The sequence below is a fragment of the Littorina saxatilis genome, linkage group LG8 (genome assembly GCF_037325665.1).
Source record: "Littorina saxatilis isolate snail1 linkage group LG8, US_GU_Lsax_2.0, whole genome shotgun sequence".
Taxonomy (NCBI): domain Eukaryota; kingdom Metazoa; phylum Mollusca; class Gastropoda; order Littorinimorpha; family Littorinidae; genus Littorina; species Littorina saxatilis.
Window position 1 is genome coordinate 70,833,430 of NC_090252.1, and position 20,475 is coordinate 70,853,904.

General features: G+C 43.3%; 2 protein-coding genes across 3 annotated transcripts in view; both read right to left on the bottom strand.

Annotated features, from left to right (window-relative positions):
- Positions 1 to 20,475, bottom strand: part of LOC138974896 (zinc finger protein 892-like) — an 86,789-nt gene that overhangs the window by 14,582 nt on the left and 51,732 nt on the right. Inside the window, exons 3-4 of one of the 2 annotated variants that reach the window (XM_070347613.1) lie at positions 2,572 to 2,691; positions 325 to 401 (exon numbers count right to left, since the gene is read on the bottom strand). The exons of the other annotated variant lie outside the window; for it this stretch is intronic. Of the exons in view, the coding sequence (XP_070203714.1) occupies positions 325 to 401; positions 2,572 to 2,691 (197 nt within the window). The remainder of the gene's footprint in view (positions 1 to 324; positions 402 to 2,571; positions 2,692 to 20,475) is intronic. 2 annotated transcript variants of the gene reach the window in all.
- LOC138974907 (zinc finger protein 239-like) lies at positions 3,985 to 18,949 on the bottom strand. The gene is made up of 4 exons (XM_070347626.1): positions 18,696 to 18,949; positions 12,904 to 13,053; positions 7,189 to 7,238; positions 3,985 to 6,881 (listed from the first exon to the last, which is right to left on the bottom strand). Exons 2-4 carry the CDS (start codon positions 13,019 to 13,021, stop codon positions 6,081 to 6,083), a joined length of 969 nt encoding a protein of 322 aa, XP_070203727.1. The 5' UTR covers positions 13,022 to 13,053; positions 18,696 to 18,949; the 3' UTR covers positions 3,985 to 6,080.

Genomic DNA, 20,475 nt, shown 5'->3' on the forward strand with positions numbered 1-20,475 from the left:
AAAATCTTTAAAATATTACAATAAATATTTACCAAAACCACAAAGGGGGGGGGGGGGGGGGGGGGTGGAGAGAGAGAGAGAGATCAAGCAAGTTTGTAGTCCCAAAACAGCTCTGTGAAACCATGAATTAAAGACATGTGTTGTTTTTCTTTGTGCAAAATAAGTCCCAACTCCCGGAGTTCTAACATTTTGCATTCCAAGAACTCTTACTGTTCAAAACAACACTGTTACAAGCAGCCTCAGTTTGAAATCACATCCAATCTTGTGCATGCACAACCCTTCCCATTGTAAACAATCTCGTGGGTCAAGTAGAGCGCTGCTTACCACTTTGCCGTCCTTGACCTTGTCCTGTTTGCGCACTTTCTTCAGCACGTCGGACACAAGTCGTGTGTGGTAGTGCTCTGTCACAGGGCAAAACAAAGACCCCAATTCAAACATCCGCATGGCAAACTTTTCTACATAGAGATGCATGGCATGCAAGACAGAAATAACTAATAAGAAAAGAAAATATATAAGTACAGTGGAACTACACGACCCGGGCATTGGTCATACCAGGCAGATTGTCTTTTTTTTCCCCCATAGATTTTTTGCTTTTTCTTGGAAGAGGAATTTTGTTCTCTCTGAAATGTGTAGCTTTTCTTAGAAATCCTCAGATCCCAGAATTCCCATGCCTGACATCACCAGCTCGGAGGGACTACATGGGAGTTTATATACAAGTGGAATAACTGTTTCTTATGAAAGTTGAGTATTTGAAGGGACAGACTCTTGGTGGAGCTTTCTTACACCCAGCCCTCACCACACGACTCGAGTTATTCTCCATGAAGAGGAAGTGTGGTGGAAACTGACCATCACTCATCACCGGGATTATTCCATAATATTTTTATTTTTTTCAAGTAATTAAATTGTTGCACACACTACAGGCATGGGAATTGAAAAAGTAAACAAGGCTGAAAATTTTTAAGTAATAGCAAAGTCGACGGCGCGAAGGCTAGGGGGGTTCGGGGGCATGCCCCCCCCCCCGAATTTCTTTTTCTCTAAGAACCCAAATGGTGCAATTTGGTGTCATCTAAGCTCCACGTTTGCCATTAAATTAAGTTTTTAGAACCATTTTTGCCTCCCCATTTATTATTTTTGCGGACACTTTTGCTTTTTCGGCGGAACAAATAAAAAAAATCAGCGGAAATTTGCCTTTCGGCGGACAATTCCCATGCCTGACACTAATCTTCATTGAGGAGACCATTAGAGACAACTACTCTGATGACTTACACCTGATCTATATTTCAGGAGGACTGATAATGTGTACCTTATAAAATGCAAATGTTTCAGAAACCAAGATTATATCTTATCAATGTGGAATAATAGTGAATACATGTACCTTATGAAATGCAATTGATATAAACTGACCTTCCCTCATAACAGAGACTACTGTAAACGTAATAATTACACGTTCTGAAAGTGTTGTAAAAACTGACTTCACTCATAATAGAGACTACCTTAAAGCTGTGGTCTATTTATGACTTTCCGGGGATACAAGTTTAAAAAGATAGGGCTGAGAATCATGTAGAGAATTCTGTACAGCGAACGCGGCCTGACAGTGAAACCCCACCAATACGGCGTGTATGACCTTGACCTTGAGAGCTTCAGTCAACACTTGAATTTTGCTGTGATAACATCCGGTCTGCTCTCTCAGGTTTGATCATATTTTATTTTCAAGAGAGATCAAGGGGAAAAAATAAACGCCTAGGCGGAGATTCGAACTCACAACCTCGAGATGATTTCATGGCTGATGTCCTAACCACTAGGCTACTGCGCCAGTTGTGTAAACGAAGGAAAAACATTAATATCAATTCATTTTATGTTATTCTTGAAGCAGCACGATTTATAGCCCATTGTTCAGAAGTGAATATAACTATTTCTTTGATGTCTGTTTTCAACTGCACAGAGCTTTGGAGGGATTCAATTACAGTTCTTCTCATTTTTCTTGCATGTTGTAAATAGAGATATTGCAGCCAATGTCATGTAGCATGGTGGTGTAAACATGTACTGCGATTCTGTGAAACATATTTGCAAAATAAAGGCAAAATTGAACGGCAATTTTTATTTTGAATGGTAATTCAAGCGTAGAATGATATAAAATTATTAATTTTTCTGTTTGTCAACACTGGTGGAGTGGCCTAGCGGTTAAGACACCAGCCCTGACATTTTGAGTTCGAATTTCTGCCCAGGCGTTTATTTTTTCAGCTCAATCCCTCTTGACAAGTATGCTCAGCTCTGAGAGAGCAAACCGGATGTTACCACGGCAAAATTCAAGCGTTGACTGAAGCTCTCAAGGTGATTCATGCCGTATAGGTTGGGTTTCAGGCCGCATCGGTTCATCTCTTCATCATTCTCACTCTCAGCCCCATCTTTTCAAACTCCTAGCCCCAGATAGTTATAAATAGACCACAGCTTTAATGATTCCACATTATGAAAGTTCAAGTGTAGTACTAGTAGGAAGTGTCAAGTGACCTTCACTCATAAACTACCTTAATGATTACACGTTATGAAAGTTCAAGTGTTGTAGGAACTGACCTTTGGGGTCGAGTGTAGGTGTCCAGTGACTCTTCTCGATGTGGTTGACCATGGTGTATTCGCGCGAGAACGGTTGTCGGCACACGTCACAGATGTAGACAGGGGCGTCGAGCTCCACCCCTGAAACCAGGGACCAGAATGATTGTAGCACCTCTCTCTTTCTTCCTCTTTACAGATACTCTGACACTACCGTGGGACTCTCAACTGTAGCAGGGGCAGAACAATTACAGTGCTGGGCTGTCTCACTGCTGAGTTGGGCTACTTGTATCTGGCCAGGATGGGAGAAGGGCTTAAGCATTGGGTAGTTTGATGTCAAATATAATACTTTCCCTTGAACAACTTATTCCACTCAAGTGACCTGTTCTTAAATTTCAAACGTGTTTCTATGCCGATGTCTGAGGCCAAACTTGTTTACTGACATGGCTTTAACACTTCAGGCACTTGTGTTTGCACAGATGCTGCAGTCAGTAAGCTAATTGTTTTCCATTTTGGATGACTCATCTTTCGTAATAAAATGTCAGAACTAACCTCGTGTATTTTTATTTCCACTCAAAGCTGGTGGCGAAAGTCGGTTGCTCTTTCTTTTTTTTTTCTATCATGATGACTATCTTTCATTTTTGTTGTCATTTTGTTCAGGCAGGCAAGTGAGAGTGAGGCACTAATCATTCTGATCCCTGCTCACAGTTGCAGTAGCGCAGCTCAGAATTCACCCACAACCAGCACAAACATGTTCACATCGATACACAGCGCAGAATTCACCCACAACCACCACCACAATTTCCATCAAACATGTTCACATTGACACACACACACAATGATGATGATACATGAAGAGTGACTGAGGAGGTGCTTGCAAAATTTATTTTGTGTCGGTTTTTGAATAGGTTACTCCGGCAGTGCTGTTTCGGGTTGAATGCTTCCGTCTCCACCAATCTCCTTGTAATTGTTTTGTAATGGTAGATGTGGAGGTTACTTGCATTTTAACACTAACACTAACAAATACATTTACTGGCTGTGCAGCTTGACCGTTGAGAGACTCCAAACAGGGACAAGGCTGAACTTTGCATGTGCAACGGGACTACTAGTGATGACAGGCCTAACCTGTACCACAGGGAAATCAAAACCCAGCAAACAGGAAGCACAGTACATTCCAGGTTAACAGTGTGTTTAGCAACATTCCGTCTCTAATCACTAATGTGGCTGAAAACCATGTTTATCCACACATTTCTGTGAGTTCAGTTCCTAAAACTATCAGTAACTTACATACACAAAAGAGAGAGAGAGAGAGAGAGAGAGAGAGAGAGAGAGAGAGAGAGAGAGAGAGAGAGAGAGAGAGAGAGAGAGAGAGAGAGAGAGAGAGAGAGAGATTGGGTAACTAAAGGGGGGTTGGGTAACAAAATTGACCAGCTGCACTAAGTTTCATACATTTTATTAAAATGGTAACTCAAGAGTCAGAACATTACAACATTAATAAACATCTCAGCTATCAGCTGAACAACAAACAGGTTAACCACCAAATCTTTCCAATACAGAGAACAAAACTTATAACCATAAAAATATACATGTCATGTGCATCTCACACAAAAGAAGCTGTTTAATGTAAATGCGCAGACGGGCGCTGTGGCGGGGTGGTAAGACGTCGGCCTCTTAATCCGAAGGCCGAGGGTTCGAATCCCGGCCGCGGCCGCCTGGTGGGTTAAGTGTGGAGATTTTTCCGATCTCCCAGGTCAACTCAGTTATGTGCAGACCTGCTAGTGGCTTATCCCCCTTCGTGTGTACACGCAAGCACAAGACCAAGTGCACACGGAAAAGATCCTGTAATCCATGTCCGAGTTCGGTGGGTTATAGAAACACGAAAATATCCAGCATGCTTCCTCCGAAAGCGGCGTATGGCTGCCTTAATGGCGGGGTAAAAACGGTCATACACGTAAAATTCCACTCGTGCAAAAAACATGAGTGTACGTGGGAGTTTCAGCCCAAGAACGCAGAAGAAGAAAATGTAAATGCGCAAAGTAGTCATATTTTTCCAAGAACTTGCTCTAAAAATCATGTTTATACCAACTTTCTTGTGAAGGTAGTTCCTAGTATTTTAATTTCACATAAAACTTAGATATGAGAGAATCTTGTGAATCACAGGCATGCAAATAATACACTCACGTCCTGAAACAGAAAATAGTTGAAACAACAAAACAACAACGTTGGTCCTTTATCAGGGAGCAACAAGACATTGTATCCACTTAGAGTTTATGCATGCCTGAGGACGTTGTCCATGCACACTGATGATTGGCCGATTCGGGTGTCAATCAAAACGACCAAGTGGCCTGGAGCCCGCTGCCTAACATTCACTGCTCATCTCACGCACTTGATCAACAAGAAATGACATCAACACTTGATCAATAAGAAATGACATCAACACTTGATCAACATGAAATGACAACACTTGATCAACACGAAATGACATCAACAACCAATCTTCTTCCTATTGGTACACTCTATAAATATAAAAATAATACATGAAGCATTTTGTCACAATAAATACAACAGGTATTTTTATGCAAACTTAAAATCAATCTGGTTACAAACAAAAAGAGTCGGACACAGACAGGAAATGTGTAAATGGCATGAACAAGACAGCTTTTGTGCAGTATTTGCCATGCAACCATTCCAGATGTAAACAAGAAGAGCAAACGCTCGATCGAGTCACTTTCGCAGTTCTGAATATTATATGAGGCATCAGATGGACAGGAAGAAATTGCTATTCACAACACAATGAGTCACGTTCACATAAAATTTGAGCCCGGTCACTTTTATAGTTTCCGAGAAAAGCCCAACGTTAAGTTGTGTGTTGCCGAACAGAAAAGGCTAGTTATCTCCCTTGTTTTTCTGATAACGTTCGTAAAAGGCTACAGATGTAAATACTTTGATGTAAAGAATAATCCTACAAAGTTTCAATCACATCCGATGAACTTTGTCAAAGATATAAAATGTCTAATTTTTGCTTTGACGCTGACCTGTGACCTTGAAAAAGGTCAAAGGTCAACGAAACCATCGTTAAAGTGTAGAGGTCATTGGAGGTCACGACTAAACAAAATATGAGCCCGATCGCTTTGATAGTTTCCGAGAAAAGTCCAACGTTAAGGTGGTGTCTACGGACGGCCGGCCGGACAGACTAACACTGACCGATTACATAGAGTCACATTTTCTCAAGTGACTCAAAAAACCAAAACCATACACAAATGCAGTGTATGCTTACGCTCTTTGAATGCCAACATGCTTTACTGCACCCACTTTTCTTGTAGTGACAGTGACACAGTGGAAAAGTTGTCATCAACCCACGGCATTGTCTGATCCACACAAGCTTCATATTGATTGATTGATTCTGAACAGTACATCAGTAAATTTAGTGACAAAGTATGCACCCAGCAAATTTGAATCTCACTAACATCACTCATGCATGGTGAAGTGTTCTAAGCATTTTTTCCAGAAGCACTTCATATCTACCCATCTCTCTAAGGAGGGGAAACATCTTTTATTTGTATGGGTGGTGTAGGTTGCTGTGGGGAAATATCCTCCATTTCCATGGGTGGTCTAGGTTGCTGTATCTCCATTCCATGTTTCCTCATATGAACGTTGAGACTGCTCTTCTGGGCAAAGGCTGCCACACAGACGGTGCACTTGTACGGTTTGACGCCTGTGTGTATCCGTTCATGGACGCTCAGGTTATACTCATTGGAAAAATTCTGACCACACTGGCCACAGGTAAAGGTTGGCCGGTTAACGTCGTGTATTTTCATATGATGATTGAGCCTGCACTTGGGAAAGATGAGTTTGTGGCACACAGGGCAGGGGTACTTTCTGGGTGTAAGGTGCTTCGCCTCCTTGTGCATGTACAGGCCTGTTGACGTTACGTAATCCTTGCCGCAGATCTCACAGATGTACTTTCTGCGCACGGCCTGGTGTGTGCGCCTGTGGATCTCCAGGTTTTTGACGATTTTGAAGGTTGCGCTGCACACATCACAGGTGTACTTCCTCTCGTCTCCAGCATGCACCGTCTGATAGTGGTAGGACAGGGAGCCCCGTTGGGTGTAACTCTTCCCGCAAATGGTGCACAGGTGTGCCTCCTCCTGCACGCACAGCAGGGACTGGCCCACCGTCTCGTTCAGCTTGACCCCCTCTGGACACACGCTCACACAGGTAAGGCAGCCATCAGGTGAGAGACGCAGGTGGTGGGAGGTGGAGGTGCGGGATTTGAAGACGTGGGAACATGCCACACACCGGTAACGACTCACCTCCAACCCTGTGTCATAAACCTGCAACACACGCACAGCTCTTCTTAGTTTCCTCACCTAACACACACACACACAACTCTCCTTATTAGTTTCTTAAAAAAAAGCATCCATACCAAACTGCAGCCCACACACACACATTGGAACACACACAGTGGAGCGCACAGACACACACACACCTCCTTAGTTTCCTTTGAAAAATGTGCATGAATAAAGTAATAGCCTAATGTGAGTCAGGTCAAAGAGAAACAAAGAAACAAAGTTAAGTGTATTAACTATCACTAGACCCTGTTCTTATGATAAAGTTAAGATAAGCGAAATAACAACTTACCAACTTTGTCTTGGCCACAGCATCCTTGACATGGATTGGGTACAGCTTGCCTGAAAGTGACAATATGCTCTTTACTTCTTTCATTCAAAAAAACAGGCATGAGAACAGTTAACAGGACACATTTTTATCAATAACAATAGGCATGATGTGAGAATATTCATAAGTACACATTTCTATCAATCAAAACAATGTCTTCACTTTATCCACGGAAGATAACAGGCTATAGAACAGTTAACTCTAGTCAATCAGTTCTGCCCATCAAAACACTGTCTTCAATTCATGCATTTGTTCTGCGCGAACTTAGAATCCGGTTTCATTCTAGAATGGACCGGGTCCAGGTTGGAATTCTAACCCTGCGCAAGTACAGGGGTGCCATTCTAGAATGAAACCCTTGAATAAAGGGGGCCGTAATGTTTGTAGGTAAGACAGAGTTGTCTTCCCTTGAATTATCTCCACCTGCACCTTCCCTTTGATAAAATGGGGCTGATTTGTCTACCCCTGAAAAAAATCCTTTGGTGATCTTGCGATGTCATGTCCTGTCAAGAAAGTTGACACTCCTGAGTACCCAATAAACAAAGGCAGACCATAGCAAGGGGGACTACCAGGGCGGTATTGTTTGCAGGGCAGTTGTTTTTGTGATGAGAGCCGGTTGCGGCCGCTTGCAATGTCAGCGCTGTCTCCCTCTCGGAAATGTCCGGTTTTTTGACAATTTTTTTGACAGACAGACAGACAGACGGTCAGACCGACTAACCGACAGACAGACCAACAGAAGGACAGAGTGAGGTATAGAGCTGTTGTCACAGGTTTAAAAAAAAGTTGACATTATATCTTCACAATTCAGAAGACCAACTTCATGTATATGAATAAGATTAAAAGTTACAAGCGAGATCGGCAAAACACTGTCAGTCCGGAAATTTCCGTCCGTAGCGATCAGTGCTGAGTGTCTCTCAAAATCGTAATCACTTTCAGAACATCACAATCCCAATTCACGATGTCTTTGAGTAAAGTGTAAAAAACCCGAGAAAAAAAACCCAACCAAACACACAAAAAACAAAAACAAACAGAAAATCCACATTTGTGGCTTTGGCTGTGTGATAGTCTAACTGAAATGACTATTCCAACTTGGACCCAAATTCCAACCTTGCGCACGGTCGATTCTAGAATGGACCAGCAACAAGGGTTTCATTCTAGAATGGCACCCCTGTACTTGCGCAGGGTTAGAATTCCAACCTGGACCCGGTCCATTCTAGAATGAAACCGGATTCTAAGTTCGCGCAGAACACATTCAAACAGTTAACAATTTAACAGTAATGGGTCCATTCTGAGGGTACCTTCGTTATAATGACATTCAGTGATGTCCCTTGGCCCCTGCGGTCTGTAAACCAAATTTCCCCTACCAGAATTTCCTGAATTTCCCCGATCCTGATCGTTTTACCCCCTTTTCCCCTGCCCACATTCTTGGAGGAGGTTTCGTCTTCGTCTGAGAACTTCTTTGGATCGTCACAAGCAACTTGGAACTTTACATCATCGTGTGAAAGGAGATTTGAATGGCGATGTGGTGAAGTGAACTAAAAAAGAAAATGGCGGCTCCGGCTACTCGGCGCTACTTTCTGTTTACATTTATCCTACTTTGGACTCTCGCTAGGAATTCTGTACCAGACAAGGTAGGTGATGAACATTCTTTCACACCCCAGACATTCTACAACTGCATAGGGCACTTAGATAGACCAGTTGCTCATGTCATCAACCAAACGCTCCAAATTTCGAACCCAACTTCTGTCATTCTTTGGATTCGACACACCAGACACAGAATCGCAAAATACCAACTTCTGACATTTGAACACCCTAGATCAAAACTCGTCCTTCTTCTCGTCAGTGGAGTTGAAACTAACCCAGGCCCAAGACAACCAAGATTTCCCTGTGTGCTGTGTGGGAAAGCATGCAAGAAGCATGACAAGGCGCTAGCCTGCGACGACTGTGACAAATGGACACACAAAGACTGCCTCGGCATGACTACACATTCTTATGATCAGCTCGGGGAATGCACTGATCTCTGGTATTGTCCAAAGTGCAAGAGCCTACATAAGTCGACAACGATTTATTCCAACCCACCAGACTCTAGTGATTCGTCCATTCTGATACAACCACCAAGCCCCAATACATCCATCAACCTCTCAACAACGCCAAACGCAGCTGATGAAGAACACGCTACAATAAACCTATCCCACCTATCCCAGACCTCTCACACCCCTTCTGATATTTCATCAAGCCTACCATCAACATCAGGCTCGTCCAATAACCTTACTTCTTCAAGCAACTCGACAGACGACCCTCTCACAGACATCGGCGCACCTGGAAACACATCTTCCCCCAGACCCCAGAGACCAACCTACACCCGCAGGTCAGACAACAGAAACATGATTAGAGTTCTCAACATCAACTTTTACAGCGCAAGGAATAAGGGAAAAGACATAGAAGTACTTGTCGAATCCACATTACCAGATATAATCATCGGTACCGAGACATGGCTACACGACGGAATAAATTCAGAGGAACTATTTCCCGCAAAATTAGGCTACAAAGTAGACAGAAGAGACCGGCCAACACAAGCTTATGGAGGAGTCCTAATAGCATCCAAAGTTGAATTAGAACTACACAACATCTACAAAGCAAAAGACGTAGAACTCATTACTGGAACTTTCAAGACCTGCGGCCGACACAAAAAAGTAACAGTGGCAGCGTATTACCGACCACCAAATAGAACAGACACTGAGTACATGAAATCAAGTGAAGACGAATTCAAAAAATTAAAGAAAGCTAACAAAAACAATGTCCTCCTCGTCGCCGGCGATTTCAACGCTCCTGATATTAACTGGTCCTCCAACACCATCGAAGGACACCGATATCCATCAAGAGTAAACAAGAGCATTCTTGACATTGCCGCAGACAATGATCTTGAACAAATAGTAAATTTTCCCACAAGAGAAAACAACACCCTGGATATACTGATGACATCACATCCCACATTTTCAATACGCTGCAAACCCCTACCACCAATAGGCAAAAGTGATCACGACATCGTACTGTACGACACCCTACTTCGCCCAATAAGAAAGAGACCCCCACGACGCAAGATCTACCAGTGGAAGAAGGCGAACGTTGACGCAATTAGAAAGGACCTACGCGAACACGCAGAGGAAGTAAAGGCCAACCCCGCCTTCATCGCAACGAAAGAAAGCTTCTGGGCCCATTTCAAACACAAAATAGCCCAAGTTATTGAAAAACACGTTCCGACCAAACTCACGCCGCGCAAGCACACTCATCCTTGGATTGACACCGAGATTCGCCGAGCAATTCGAAGGAAGCAGAGAGCGCATAAGAAGGCTAGAAAATCCGGGAAGAAGAAAGACAAGGACAGATACAAACGATTGCAAGCCCAAGCTAGATATGAAATAAGAAGAGCAAGCAAGAGTTACCTTGAGGACATTGTAAGCGAAGACTTCACTAAGGCACCCAAGAAATTCTGGTCGCATGTACGAAGCAAAGGTCAAGACTCATCGGGTATAGCCCCTCTGAAGAGCAAGGATGGCTTCTTAAAGAGCGACAGTGTGAGCAAGGCTGAAATCTTAAACTCTCAATTTCAGTCTGTCTTCACAAATGAGGACACACAAAATATTCCCAACAAAGGCGTGAGCAAGTACCCAGCCATGAAGAATATCCTCGTTGCTGAAGCCGGGGTACTGAAGCTGCTGAGAAACCTCAATCCCCACAAGGCGACTGGACCAGATGAAATACCTGCTTTTCTACTGAAGACAGCAGCTGAAGAAATAGCACCTATCTTAACAAGGATGTTCCAAATGTCGATTGATGGAGGAAAAACACCCCAGGACTGGAAGGAGGCCCTAGTCGTCCCTATATTTAAAAAAGGAGACAAACACCATCCCGCGAATTACCGTCCTGTATCACTCACATCAATCACATGCAAGATCCTCGAACATATAGTCCATAGCACCATAATGCAACATCTTCAAAAGAACAACATCCTTACTGACGTCCAGCACGGTTTCCGGAAGCAACGATCCTGTGAATCCCAGCTCATAGTGACAGTGCACGACATCGCACAAAACCTTGCCAAGAAAAATCAAGTGGACACTGTCCTACTGGATTTTTCGAAAGCTTTCGACAAGGTTCCTCACCAGCGCCTTCAGCACAAACTCCACTATTACGGAGTTCGGGGTTCCACTCTAAACTGGATTCAATCTTTCCTGTCCGACAGAACACAAAGGGTGGCAATCGAGGGCGTCCAATCAACACCAGCACCAGTAACATCAGGCGTGCCCCAAGGCACAGTGCTAGGACCCCTCCTATTCCTGCTATATATTAACGACATGCCAGACGTCGTGAAAAATTCCAAAGTAAAACTGTTTGCTGACGACAGCCTCCTGTTTAGAAACATCTCAAATCAACAAGACCAGATGCTGCTCCAACAAGACCTGGAAGCGCTAGAGAAATGGGAGCAAGAATGGCAAATGGAGTTCAACCCAAGCAAATGTGTGGTAATGAACATCATGCCAAACAAGAATAAGATACTTCTTCCATCCAACTACCACCTCCATGGACAGACTCTTGAAACAACGACAGAGAGTAAATATCTAGGTGTTACTATTACAAGTAACCTTTCTTGGGGCAGGCACGTAGAAACAGCTGCAGCGAAGGGAAACAGGACAGTCGGCTTCCTCCGAAGGAACTTCAAGGAGTGCACTCCAAAAGTGAAAGCGGCAACCTACATCACAATGGTCCGCCCCACCCTTGAGTATGCCTCGACTGTCTGGAATCCGCACGAACAACAGCACAACAACCTGCTCGAGTCAGTCCAAAAAAGAGCGGCCAGATATGTCCACAATAACTACAGGGAAAAAGAGCCTGGCACCGTCACCAACATGCTGACAAACTTAGGATGGAAGAGCCTCGAAGAACGAAGACATAACAGTCGACTAGCGATGATGTTTAAAATTAAAAATGACATGGTCGGCATTGACAAGACCGCGTTTCTCAAACCATCAGACACGAGAACGAGAGGGAATAGGATCCACCAAGAACAGGACTACCACCCTTCACTGTCCCACTCCTTTTTTCCGCGGACAACATCAGAGTGGAACAAGCTCCCGATCTCCACCACATCCGCCCCCTCCCTTGAGTCGTTCATGTCACGACTCGGTGGCAGCAGAGCCCTGCAGCCATCCACCTCCCTCCCATAGCCGTTGATGGATTGTACAAAGTTTTAATAACCCCAAAACCTAGCCAAGCTCCTCTCCACTGCCCTCCTGCATCCCCTATACCCCCCCCCCCCCCCCCCCCCCTCCCCCAGCTTTGGCTTTTTAACTTCCTTACACGACTGGCACAGACCGCAATGGGGGCCAACAGTGTATGGACATCACCGCGGGACCTTCAACATCCAAGAAATTGGATCCGGTCCCCCACGGGAAGAAGAAGAAGAAAAATGATTGACACATGACCCCCGTCATTGTAAAAGAAATCCTCAATCCACAACAGTTGGCAAGCATCGTTCACAACTTGGAAAGTGCGAGAAAAAAAATGGCACAGGCCAAAAACGTTTGGGTTGAGGTACAAAAAAAGTGCTGGTAATTTTCCAGGCCAAGTATAGAGAGAGTGTAAAACTAAGAAGGAAACTCAATCCACTGTCCATGAGCTTACCATCCATATCTCCAAATTTGTGGACCCTGCGCACATGGGAGAGGTAGTTTTTGATGTTGGATTGGATGCAAGGACAGACTGGACACCAGTAGACAACTCTGGTAATCTCTTCTGCCATCTCCCTGTAGCTTCCCTCCCCTTTCGCCTCACCTGCAAACAACACACACCTTGTTAGCATCAAAGCATTAACAGAATAGGAGCTGTGAAAGTCTTCATAACACCTTCAAGACAGAACATTCGGCCTGCCATTATCACTGTTTGTGCAGATTCAGTCTCAACAATAAACATTACAGCTATCCATGACGAAACAGACAAATCATCCACACAGTTCCTATTGAGAGAAATTTGCAGAGTTTTAACCGTAAGCAGAAATGTAGTGTGTTGCTTGGGGACTATCACATGTACTTTTAAGTACAGTAACATAGTTGGACGAAGATGAAATTAGAAGTAATGACACTTTAAAAGGAACGCCTCTCATATACACTACCCGTCATATAAATATAAGCCAGATGCATTTCAGAGCAGATCTTTCTGATGAGGCCGTTTTAATGTAAAACCAGTTATAAATGTGACTCACTAAAAAGATCATTCGTTGCCCACCTTGTTCAGAAAACAGATTGAGTTTACATGAGGTAGTGTCTAAACAGTGGAACCTACAATACAGACACCCCCTAAAATCATATTCGCAAAATCAAGGTTCCCTCGTTAAAATTGACAAAAAATCAGAACTGCTAAAATGAAACCTGTTTGGCATGTTGGTCTAACAATGACATTATGGCAAGCTGAATGATGTAGGTGTCATTCCTCTGAGAAGCCGTAAAAGGTAACGAGACAAAAAAAACACGTTACATTTCAGTAACTCCTCTACGCATCCCCTTTCTTTCTTTATTTGGTGTTTAACGTCGTTTTCAACCACGAAGGTTACATCGCGACGGGGAAAGGGGGGGAGATGGGATAGAGCCACTTGTTAATTGTTTCTTGTTCACAAAAGCACTAATCAAAAAATTGCTCCAGGGGCACGCATCCCCTTCAAACTTTCCGTGATTTATGCCAACACATGTCGTAAAGTACATACAGAATTTTAAGTAATTGGAGACATTAGATCTGCTGTTATTTGATATACCAAATAGAGTTTTTAATTTAACGGTGGGTCTTTGCTGACTAAACAGAAAGAAAAAAAATTGTGTTCAAAAACAACAAGAAGAGCAAACGCTCGATCGAGTCACTTTCGCAGTTCTGAATATTATATGAGGCATCAGATGGACAGGAAGAAATTGCTATTCACAACACAATACAGATGTAAATAATTTGATGTAAAGAATAATCCTATAAAGTTTGAATCAAATCCGATGAATAGTTTCAGAGATATGATATTTCAATTTTTTTCCTTCAAGACATACCTGTGACCTTGAAAAAGGTCAAAGGTCACCAAAGCAGACGTCAAAGTGTAGAGGTCACTGGGAGTCACGTTCACATAAAATTTGAGCCCGGTCACTTTTATAGTTTCCGAGAAAAGCCCAACGTTAAGTTGTGTGTTGCCGAACAGAAAAGGCTAGTTATCTCCCTTGTTTTTCTGATAACGTTCGTAAAAGGCTACAGATGTAAATACTTTGATGTAAAGAATAATCCTACAAAGTTTCAATCACATCCGATGAACTTTGTCAAAGATATAAAATGTCTAATTTTTCCTTTGACGCTGACCTGTGACCTTGAAAAAGGTCAAAGGTCAACGAAACCATCGTTAAAGTGTAGAGGTCATTGGAGGTCACGACTAAACAAAATATGAGCCCGATCGCTTTGATAGTTTCCGAGAAAAGTCCAACGTTAAGGTGGTGTCTACGGACGGCCGGCCGGCCGGCCGGCCGGACAGACTAACACTGACCGATTACATAGAGTCACATTTTCTCAAGTGACTCAAAAACTGATGCGCCATATACTCAAATTTCATGTACCGGACATATTTTATCAGACATGGGTGGTATGAGGATTTCAACACAAAAACTAATCTTTAAGAATTTGACTCATTCAGAGCGCTTAGCGCAAATATCAGTCTACACCTAGCAAAGCTCTCTGCTGGCACGCTAACTGATCATGGCTCTTGAAAGGGCATTTTCCAAGAATGTTAGAGCGTGTTTAAACAAGTGCGCTGTAAACAGCCATTTGAAGCTTTTATTTTTCATAATCCCTGCAAAGTTTAAATCTTTTCTGTTCAGTCGGACGGAGTACATCTTTATTCTTAAAATTACTTCTGGCACGTTGCATAACAGCAGAATTAATAACTCAAATGACTTAAAGGCACAATCATCCTCCCGTAAACCATCACCGACACTGTCAGGCTTTTATACACAGTACAAACACCTTTTCATTTAAACACTCACTGCTTGAGAATATCCTAGGTGCCCTCCGTAAAGAGGGAGCAATTTTCAAAGAATTTATTTTTGCGTGGTTTATCTTACCCATGAACCGTTTCCGGGCTTTTCTTTTTTCAAACATTCAAAACTTCGAATTGTACTGATCTTGTCTTGATGACAAAAGATTTCTTTTATGATTTAAGAATGTTTGTGTAACAAGCTGTCAATTTATCATTTAGATTTTAAAAGTTAGGTCTAGCGCCAAAACGAGTCGCCTGATTGTCCGTTTGGATAGTCCACAAAAATAAATTCTTTGAAAATGTCTCACTCTCGACAGAAAGCAGCCAGGATGTTCCTGTTTGGTGAGCGCTCAAATGGAAGCATGCTTGCACCGTTTGTAGAGGCTCGGGGTGCTCAGTGATGCTTTACGGGAGGCTAACTGTGCCTGTAATGCTTGCACTGTATGTAGAGGCTCGGGGAGCTCAGTGATGCTTTACGGGAGGCTTGCTGTGCCTGTAATGCTTGCACTGTATGTAGAGGCTCGGGGTGCTCAGTGATGCTTTACGGGAGGCTTGCTGTGCCTGTAATGCTTGCACTGTGTGGAGAGGCTCGGGGAGCTCAGTGATGTTTTACGGGAGGCTTGCCGTGCCTGTAATGCTTGCACCGTTTGTAGAGGCTCGGGGTGCTCAGTGATGCTTTACGGGAGGCTTGCTGTGCCTGTAATGCTTGCACCATTTGTAGAGGCTCGGGGTGCTCAGTGATGCTTTACAGGAGGCTTGCTGTGCCTGTAATGCTTGCACTGTATGTAGAGGCTCGGGGTGCTCAGTGATGGTTTACGGGAGGCTAACTGTGCCTGTAATGCTTGCACTGTATGTAGAGGCTCGGGGTGCTCAGTGATGCTTTACGGGAGGCTTGCTGTGCCTGTAATGCTTGCAATGTATGTTGAGGCTCGGGGAGCTCAGTGATGGTTTACGGGAGGCTTGCTGTGCCTGTAATGCTTGCACTGTATGTAGAGGCTCGGGGTGCTCAGTGATGCTTTACGGGAGGCTAACTGTGCCTGTAATGCTTGCACTGTATGTAGAGGCTCGGGGTGCTCAGTGATGCTTTACGGGAGGCTTGCTGTGCCTTTAAGATTCCTTTGGTAGTTTACGACATGTGTTAGCACAAATCACTGAAAGCTTGAAGGCAATGCGTTAAAGAGTTACTAAAATGTACTTTTTGGGGGGTCTCATTACCCACTAAAACGGCTTCAAAAACTTCCTTTTATGCCATCTGAGAGGAATGACACCTACATTGCTCAGCATGTCATAGCGTCCATGTTAGACAAGATAAGTGAACAAAACTGACTGTTCTGGATGCAGATTTGAATGTTCTGTCTAATGACATGCAGAAGATGTTTCGCTTCAGTTCTGATTTGTTGTCGATTTTAAGGCGGGAACCTTGATTTTGCTAATTTGATTTTGGGAGGTGTCTGTGTTGTAGGTTCCGCTGTATAGACACTACCTCATGGAAACTCGATCTGTTTTCCGAATAAGGTAGGGCAATGAATGGCCTTTTCAGTCATATAATTGGTTTTACGACAAAACGGTCTCATCAGAAAGATCTGCTCTCAAACTCGTCAAGCCTACTTTTTTTTATGACGGTAGTGTAGAACACACTGTAAGTTAAACTTTATTGGCGTTAACCAGTTTTATCGGCTGAAATAAGAAAATACAGAAAAAAATGGCTACCGGTTGATTTTTAGAACTACCTGTTTTTTCGCTGGTAAAACAACAAGACCAGTAACTGAGTGTAACTATTAATGGTTCCAAAGACCAGTCTACCGTTTTTGTCTGGACAATTTGCATTATAAAAGTTTGTGTACCAGTTTGAAAAAAATAAGCGCCATGACTGTAAAAAGTGTAAGCCAGTCTCCTCTTTGCCATGTTTATCACAAAAGGAAAGCATACAGTGATACACTCACAGGTCAACCATGACACTTTAAAGACTTTCAACATAACAGCATCATCATTTGATTCAATCTACACCTATCCCATGTTGTCCTTTTTTTAAACATTCACCGTGCTTTCTGGGTCGTCCATGACCCACAGCCTAACAAAAGTGTCTATCTCATTGGGTGTTTTTGATTGAGACTTTATGTCATCCTCAAACACCGAAGAACCTTCTCATCAGCCATTTTTTGAAGAATTTTCTTTGTAAACAACCCACGACGTATTTGGAAATACACAGTCCGGATGTTGTGGGTCATTGACGACCCATATATCATTTTATTTTGTCATCATTTTCACGAGTTTTCATTCACAAACACCTGGGAAATAAATCTCATGTTCCCCATGCAATAAATCAAGGTGGTGAATGGGTTTGAGCTTTCAAGTGAAACGTGGATTGTCAAAGTAAAAGCCAATCAGGCTGATTGTTTGATGTGTGGAACCATCGCGGCTTTGGATTTGTGTTTCCGAGGACAACGATTGTAAGCATTCACTCTCAAAGACCCAATCAATGTTGATAATTACCGCGGCGACTCATGGTCAATTTCCAACTTATCTCTGTAATCGCAAAATCCACAACGAAAAGTCATAAACACTTAAAAAGAAAAGAAATATGCTCAACACTTACTGAACTCACACGTATGATCACAGCTCTGTACATTTTCAGACTGGAAGAAAAGCGTCAACAAGCTACGTTTGACATCACATACAAGGTTGACGTGTTATCTCGAGCTACTGTGACGATGCTTTGTGGCCCGGAGTTGGATTCTAAAAATTCGTCTCCCTGTGGGTTATTGTGCATTTTGTTGCACAACCAAAATGATGACAAAAACGATGTTTGGTGGCTTGTCGTCAGACCAGCATTTTGTTGTTGGTCCTCGGGGAGCATATCGCCTTTTGTCTCATATTTATCAACCGCGGCCTTCGGCCTTGGTCGATAAAGATGAAACAAAAGACGATATGGTCCTCTTGGACCAACAAAAAAGCTGGTCTGTCAACAAGCCACCAAACATCTTATAATGTTTATCCCTATTCGGATGGCGTGGGTCGTGAACCACCCATATATCGCGACGGGGAAAGGGGGAAGATGGGATAGAGCCACTTGTGTTTCTTGTTCACAAAAGCACTAATCAAAAATTTGCTCCAGGGGCTGGCAACGTAGTACAATATATTAACCTTACTGGGAGAATGCAAGTTTCCAGTACAACTTACATACTGCTTGACTAAAATCTTTGCAAAAATTGACTATATTCTATACAAGAAACACTTAACAAGGGTAAAAGGAGAAACAAAATCCGTTAGTCGCCTCTTACGGCATGCTGGAGAGCATCGGTAAATTCTTCCCCCTAACCCGCGGGGGGTACTCGCTACACAATTATTCACAGCTAAACATATGATAGCTGCACCACAAGCAACAAAACAAGAAGGAATAATACCCTGTATGATTACTTACCATATTCTCTATCATCACAATTGCCCCCTATCCTCCTTCAGGCCTTGTTTCTTTATTTGGTGTTTAACGTCGTTTTCAACCGTTCAAGGTTATATCGTTCCACTTCAGGCCTTGTGTGACCAAGTCATTGTGGTGATCAAAGCTTGACCTACTGACTGTCATCTTACAGTTTCACCGTTCCACTTCAGGCCTTGTGTGACCAAGTCATTATGGTGATCAAAGCTTGACGTACCGACTGTCATCTTACAGTTTCACCGTTCCACTTCAGGCCTTGTGTGACCATTGTGGTGATCAAACTCAAAGCTTGACATACTGACTGTCATCTTACAGTTTCACCGTTCCACTTCAGGCCTTGTGTGACCAAGTCATTATGGTGATCAAAGCTTGACGTACCGACTGTCATCTTACAGTTTCATCGTTCCACTTCAGGCCTTGTGTGACCATTGTGGTGATCAAACTCAAAGCTTGACCTACTGACTGTCATCTTACAGTTTCATCGTTCCATTTCAGGCCTTGTGTGACCAAGTCATTGTGGTGATCAAAGCTTGACCTACTGACTGTCATCTTACAGTTTCACCGTTCCACTTCAGGCCTTGTGCGACCATTGTGGTGATCAAACTCAAAGCTTGACCTACTGACTGTCATCTTACAGTTTCATCGTTCCATTTCAGGCCTTGTGCGACCAAGTCATTGTGGTGATCAAAGCTTGACCTACTGACTGTCATCTTACAGTTTCACCGTTCCACTTCAGGCCTTGTGCGACCATTGTGGTGATCAAAGCTTGACATACTGACTGTCATCTTACAGTTTCATCATTCCATTTCAGGCCTTGTGTGACCAAGTCATTGTGGTGATCAAAGCTTGACATACTGACTGTCATCTTACAGTTTCACCGTTCCACTTCAGGCCTTGTGTGACCAAGTCATTATGGTGATCAAAGCTTGACGTACCGACTGTCATCTTACAGTTTCATCGTTCCACTTCAGGCCTTGTGTGACCAAGTCATTGTGGTGATCAAAGCTTGACATACTGACTGTCATCTTACAGTTTCACCGTTCCACTTCAGGCCTTGTGTGACCAAGTCATTGTGGTGATCAAAGCTTGACATACTGACTGTTATCTTACAGTTTCATCGTTCCATTTCAGGCCTTGTGTGACCAAGTCATTGTGGTGATCAAAGCTGGACATACTGACTGTCATCTTACAGTTTCATCGTTCCACTTCAGGCCTTGTGTGACCAAGTCATTGTGGTGATCAAAGCTTGACATACTGACTGTCATCTTACAGTTTCACCGTTCCACTTCAGGCCTTGTGCGACCATTGTGGTGATCAAAGCTTGACATACTGACTGTCATCTTACAGTTTCATCGTTCCATTTCAGGCCTTGTGCGACCAAGTCATTGTGGTGATCAAAGCTTGACCTACTGACTGTCATCTTACAGTTTCACCGTTCCACTTCAGGCCTTGTCCGACCATTGTGGTGATCAAAGCTTGACCTACTGACTGTCATCTTACAGTTTCATCGTTCCATTTCAGGCCTTGTGCGACCAAGTCATTGTGGTGATCAAAGCTTGACGTACCGACTGTTATCTTACAGTTTCATCGTTCCATTTCAGGCCTTGTGCGACCATTGTGGTGATCAAACTCAAAGCTTGACCTACTGACTGTCATCTTACAGTTTCATCGTTCCACTTCAGGCCTTGTGCGACCATTGTGGTGATCAAAGTTTGGCATACTGACTGTCATCTTACAGTTTCACCGTTCCACTTCAGGCCTTGTG

Excerpts from the sequence above, each read along its gene's own strand:
- LOC138974907 (XM_070347626.1), bottom strand. The coding sequence starts at position 13,021 with ATGGCAGAAGAGATTACCAGAGTTGTCTACTGGTGTCCAGTCTGTCCT. Across the intron at positions 7,239-12,903 it reads CAAATTTGGAGATATGGATG|GCAAGCTGTACCCAATCCAT; the intron begins GTAAGCTCATGG and ends TGTCACTTTCAG. Across the intron at positions 6,882-7,188 it reads CTGTGGCCAAGACAAAGTTG|GTTTATGACACAGGGTTGGA; the intron begins GTAAGTTGTTAT and ends CGTGTGTTGCAG.